Source organism: Pimephales promelas, chromosome 6 (assembly GCF_988280905.1).
Source record: "Pimephales promelas chromosome 6, fPimPro1.hap1.1, whole genome shotgun sequence".
In the NCBI taxonomy this organism is placed as follows: domain Eukaryota; kingdom Metazoa; phylum Chordata; class Actinopteri; order Cypriniformes; family Leuciscidae; genus Pimephales; species Pimephales promelas.
In genome coordinates, this window is record NC_142774.1 from 18,825,545 (window position 1) to 18,831,813 (window position 6,269).

The following is a 6,269-nucleotide window of genomic DNA, read 5'->3' on the forward strand; positions in this document are numbered from 1 at the left end:
ATAGACTGAACATGTAATACCATACACATGATATCACCCTATTCACAAAATAGCGTTTTTGTAGTTTACACCAAGATAATAATGGAATTGTTTTCAAAAGCGTTCACTTTGAAACCAGTTTTCAAAAGTTTGTGCTTTCAGGCCCCAAAAAAACCAGCGTAGTTGAAAACGGTGTAGTGCAAATGGCCCCTCAGAGTCATGTGATGATGCATTGATTACCTTGGGTACAGCATAAGAGGGGCACACTATGGCAGGCCGGACCACACTGGAACTTTTTGATTTCCTCCAGAAGAAGCTTCGGTGAGGTGGGCATTGGTTGGTACCAGATGAGCTCCTGTTGCAGATTGCCAGCTGTGCCACTCTCTGTAGCAGCCTCGAACCACCTATTCACAGCCCAAAATATGAACAAATGGTGTGATATAATAGTGCACTGCAAACTTCTCTTTTTCATGTACTTCTCTCTTTCGGCTATCAAGAGTGATTCGAAATTATAGTGAGTGTAAATGTTCAGTCCAAAGGGCACTCCAAACGATATACTGTATGGAACAAGACTGTATATCGATAACCACTGCATTGGATGTGGGGAAAAAAAAAAAAACTAAATGTTTGCCACTTTTAACTAGCTTATTTCACCACATATATATATATATATATATATATATATATATATATATATATATTTGTAATTAATATTGGCTCTCTAACAAGTTAAAATTTCACTACTGTAATGTTCTGGAAAAAAAAAAGAATCAGAATTGCAAGTTTATATCACACAATTCTTCTTTATATCACTTAAATCTTTATATATTAATTTGTTTACATTCTTTACAATCACTCAATTCTTCACGCAACTCACCAATTTTTCTGACTTTAGCTAACATTTTCCAGTTTACATTTGTGAGATGTAAACTCACAATTGGGAGAAAAAAGTCAGAATTGTTAGATAAATTGTCGGAATTACTTTTTTTTTTTTTTTGATTATATTCAATGGAAAAAAAGCTTCCACATTTTTTACATATGATTTAGATTAGATTAACAATACATTTTTACATCAATTTGAAAATATATTTATGGTTAGCAATTTTAATGTTAAAGGGATACTCCACCTTTTTTGGAGGCTCATTTTACCACTACCCCAGAGTTAAACAGTAGGGTTTTACCATTTTCGAATGTATTCAGCCGATTTTCTGATATTTAGAAAAATATCAGTAACCAGACAGTTTCTGGTCTCATTGACTGGTTACTGATTGTCTGGTTACTGATATTCTTCTAAATATCAGAAAATCGGCTGAATGGATTTGAAAATGGTAAAACTCAACTGTTTAACTCAGGGGGACTGGTAAAATGAACCTATTTCCAAAAAAAAAGTGGAGTATCCTTTTAAGGCTGATTAATCACGGTTACTTACAGAAACCTGTGCAATTAACTCGTGATTCACAGCACTAACTTAGATATAGAAAATTCTATATATATCTAAATTAGATGTAAAATAGTATATCACAATATTCATATCTGTGTGACTAAAGTGTTGTCTCTGTTTGATGACTTTGCAGGGCATTTCAACCAAATTTTCAAATGAACTTTGCCAAGTGAAATATTCCTTGCTCAGACTCAGTGAATCATGTCCCAAACCCATTCCCTTTCTCAAAAGAATAACACAGCTGCAATGTAAACAAAAATTCCAAACAATTACACCATGCAATGATGCTCTCATGATATGAGGCTTAATAACACAAATGAAAATAATTCACCACCATACATCAACAACCATGTTGTAACCATACCAACAAGGAGAGCAGAGGTTTGTCTAAAGGGGAAAAAAAAAATAATGTTTTTTTCTGAAGACACTGTGGTCAAAAGCCCAAAATAAGTGCAGTTATGCAGGGGTTGAGTTAAGATGAAAAACCACTGATGAAGGGAGTAACTCAGAAGCAGCGAGGGGTGGCTGAGGGGGTTTAGAATAAAGGCAGTAGTGGGTTAGCCCAGGGTGGGGTAGATGGTGTGTGTAGTGACAACAATTTGGGTGGCAGAGAGCAAAGGATGTGGCCAAGGATGTGGATTGCTCTGAATTCCCTTTGTGTGTATGTGTGTGGTCGACTTTAGACTTATTCTGGTGCTTTAGCTGTAATTCATAATCCTTGTAACTTCAGGACTGCAGTATATCAATGTGATCTGATAATCTTATGTCAGTCTATTACCATTAATTGCGCTGTAATCCCAGAGGCGGCCATTCCCAATTCACATATATATCTATCCTAAACAGTATGCAAGATTAGAATAAGTATGCCTCATAACATTCTGGATGGTCTATCTTAATTCTTCTGAATGGCCTTTTGTCTAATTGTTGATTGTTAACTTCATAACTACGGAAATGTAAGCAATTAATAGTTATTTATTTCTTATTGAGAAAATAATTAATTTCAAGTTTAATGATTAATGCTGTAAAAAAATGAAAAACTTTGTTAGTTTTTATCTATTGAGTGGCAAAGCAGTTGCACCAATTCGTGATTATTAATAATTATCGTCATGTCAACTGGCTCATGTTATGTGTCTCTACTGTTTTTATTACTGTACCCGATCATTCATTGGTAATAATCTTGAAGAAAACACCATCAATTAAATAAATTGGAAAATCTTAAACAGAAACATGAGGTGAATGTATTTGCTTGGTTGGTATTTATTTTGCTATTGATTGTATTACTGAAAAATGTGAAGGTCAGGTCCTTTTCGAAAACTGTTGTAGGAGAGACATGGAGTTGTAACACAGGGTGAGTTGTTGTAACACTGTTAGTTTAACCACTTAGAAATTATAGGGATGAAATAAGTCATAACATTTCACTTTTGGGATATAATTCATTTAAATTTAAAGGAAAAGTGGCAAGGCTGAAAAGACAGCGAGAGTTGTAATGCTACTTTCCCTATTTACTTCTACTGGACCCACAAAGACTCTGCCAAACCAGCAAACAATAAAGAGCTCCAAGACAGTGCCATATGTCAAGCCTCTTGGAAAAGTAAGTATGAATAAGTAAATTGTTCAAATTGTTTATTTTTAATTGTTAAAGATTTACTTGGAGGAACCAAATATAAAAGTTGAAACCCCATCTTGATCAACAACTAAACTATATTTCCAACTATGGTGACTATAGGCTAACGGTCGTTACCTTATAAAACAGCGCAGCAGCATTCGGTTTTATATTTATAGTATTAAGCGTACACTGCCGATAAGCGATTATAAATAATAAGACATGAGCTCAAACTGTCTCGTCTGAATCATTGGCTTGCCTTCCCGTCCGAATGAGTGTTCATGTTGTACAATTTAGACAGAAAAGTCTACCTCTTCCTAAATGAACCTGTAAACCTACCTGTTCTGTAAAAGCATTGAGCGGCACAGGGCGCAGCCATGTTTTCCACGGAGGGGAGTCACGTGCTCTTCCAAACAAACAGTAGGGCGCTTCGCGTGTTCACGTTAGATTATTTTGTATAGAGTAATATTATTTATTAATTAAAATTAACTATTGTAAAACCGTAGTGTAGACGTGTAATTATTATTATTAATATTATTTATTTATTTAAAAAATCCCTACATTTAGTTAAAATATTTGCCAGCTGCATCAATTCTGTAGTTCACAGACTCCTATGAGCATGGTTAACAAAAAGCACTATGTAGGACTTGTTAAGCAGGCATGTTTGCCTTATTTCCATACATAATAACCCTCAATTTTATCTGGAGGGCTTGCACATAGGCTATATGGTGTGTGAAAAGAGTCAAGACAAAGGGGGTCTGATGCTCGGCCCAGGGAACTTAAATGAGGGGTGTGAGGTCAAAGCAGCTCTGCACCTGCTGGTGGCAAGAGTGGGCCTACCCCAGACCTCAGACCTGCACTTCTGAGACAGAGCTGAAACAATAATGGACGTTTCTGGAATTCAGAAGACAGAAATGCATTTGTGATTGCATAATATCATGGTATTACTATTTTCTCAGCTGCATAGATGTTAAATATAAGGATTACACACTGAATGCTATACGATAATACCATACTGTAAGATCTGTCCTGTTTTTGAAGCTTAAATTGGTAAGAATGCATGAAAAAAAAAATCTAGATTGAATCACATAGATCAGGGTTTTAACAAACTGGGCTCCAAGGATCCAAAGGGGCTGCAAGGGAGAGCTAGGGGGTCCTTTTTAAATTTTAGAGAAAAACACTGAAAAAAACTGAATTGATTAAAATAATGAATGAATGAAATTTGATTTAAATAAATAATAAATAGATTAAAATAAAATAATTAATAACATTTTAATAATTTAATTGATTAACATAAATGCAATTTGGTTTAAAATAGTAACACAATCATAGTGTCTAAAAATGCCAAAGAAATGCCAAATCATATTTTACACATTTATAACAATATTTTGTCACAGTATTAATATGTAATATGTAATTTTTGCTAACCTATTACAATAACAAAGGCGTAGATTTATGATGCAGCGAATAAGCGGAATCATGAAATTTGTCGTCATGCCAATAGATTTAATTATGTTTATGGGAAATAATGTTTATGGATGAGTGAATATATTCATGTTTTTTTTTAACATGACTGTGGTGTGAAGCAGGGTGTGATTGCTAAAGAGACGTACCAGCACCACACACAAGTCCTAACGAGGACATTTAATTCTAGCGAACTACCCGCGAGTGCTGAATTACTCAAACTGGTCAGTTTATGCAACAAATTAAAATTGAGAGGTAACGCTGCACTGTTTCACTTGGTCTACACTATCATACTAAACAGCATTGAAAGTTGTGTGTTGAAAGTTATAATGTTATTCTATGTATTAGTTTGTTGGCTGCATGAGACAGCTAAGTTAAATTGACATTATAGAATAACATACTTGATCATATTCTAACATTTTATCATGTTGAGATATAACATTAATTTGTTTATGTTGATCAGTTGAACGAAACATCAACAAGCATTTCACTAGACGTTACACAGCTGTCCATGTCTGTTGCCATGGTTACTATGGCAGTACTAGCAGAAACCAGGGATAACGTGGATATTACTTCATTGACAGGTGAACAAGTGACAAGGGATATGGTACTTTAAAATTGTGAATTTCTCTGAATTTACAAATTCTTGGAAACATTTACACAATTTAAATAAATATTTAACACCGTGCAAGTGTTTTTGGGATATTTTGCTACAAAATTCTTAAATATTGCACCTTTAATGTATTTATACATGAAAATGTATAATAATATGTATGCCTTTTAAACTTTAGGATTAGGGTCCCACTCAAGAGGATGATAATATTTGGTCAAAAGAATGAAAACACCTGACATTGATTGTGGGTTTGATAGCCCAGTATGTATTTTCATGATCTGAGAAGTATTTAATTGCATGCATATTTTCCAGTGTCGAATGATTGCACAGTGAAAATAGCAAAATAATGTCTCTTTTTCTGATAGCATGTGGTTCATGTAGTAGAGCACGCTGCATATCCCCAAAATATGGCTGTTATGTGAGTCATGAATAAAGGCAGCTGTGCAGTTGTTTGCTATGTGAGTTATAAGAGGAAAACAGTTTTGGAACAGGCTGGGTAAGACCAAGTGCTCAAGACTGTAATTTCTGACCTTATCTGTCTGGGATCCAAGGAAACACGCACCAACCGAAACATTGATACATTTTATCATGCTCAAATCATGGGTGACTGCAAAATGTCCAATGAAGCACACCATTATACAGCTAAATCTTCAGTCAAGGATCAGTTCTACGAATGTTTAGTGATTGTTTGGTTGGTGTCCTCTACTGATGTAGAGCTCTGACTCATGCTGAATATAATTATATGAATGTTGATGATGTGAACAACACAGCACAACTTTAAAGCTAAGCTCTTTAAACTTTAGCATGACCAAGTTACCACATTTAAGCTCTGGGAACAAATATCTTATATTAAAAACTAGAGCTGTTATGGAAAATAATATGTGTATGTTCAGTATTGTATTACACATTGTTTGTATTTATGAAAATAATATTTATTTGCAGACACTAGGTCTCAAATCGTTCATGATTTTATTCATTTTATTTAAACACATAGATTTTGTTATTACTAATGCAGAGCTAAGAGAACTAAAAGCCTAAAAGCTAAGAACCAAACAGCCTATAGGCTACGTCAAAATCTTTTAAAAATAGTTTCGATATATAGTCTTTGATAATAGCCGTCATAAAATGAGGTTGCATAAACCATGCGCCAATCGAATTGAGGCTATGAT

The 6,269-nt window shown here is 34.4% G+C and overlaps 1 protein-coding gene across 2 annotated transcripts in view; it reads right to left on the reverse strand.

Moving 5' to 3' along the window:
• metap1d (methionyl aminopeptidase type 1D (mitochondrial)) overlaps nucleotides 1-3,441 on the reverse strand; it is a 31,248-nt gene extending 27,807 nt beyond the window's left edge. For both annotated transcript variants that reach the window (XM_039657431.2, XM_039657432.2), the window contains exons 1-2: nucleotides 3,363-3,441; nucleotides 220-383 (exon numbers count right to left, since the gene is read on the reverse strand). In XM_039657431.2, coding sequence (XP_039513365.2) covers nucleotides 220-383; nucleotides 3,363-3,402 — 204 coding nt within the window. In that variant the 5' untranslated portion in view covers nucleotides 3,403-3,441. The remainder of the gene's footprint in view (nucleotides 1-219; nucleotides 384-3,362) is intronic.
• Nucleotides 3,442-6,269: the final 2,828 nt, after the last annotated feature.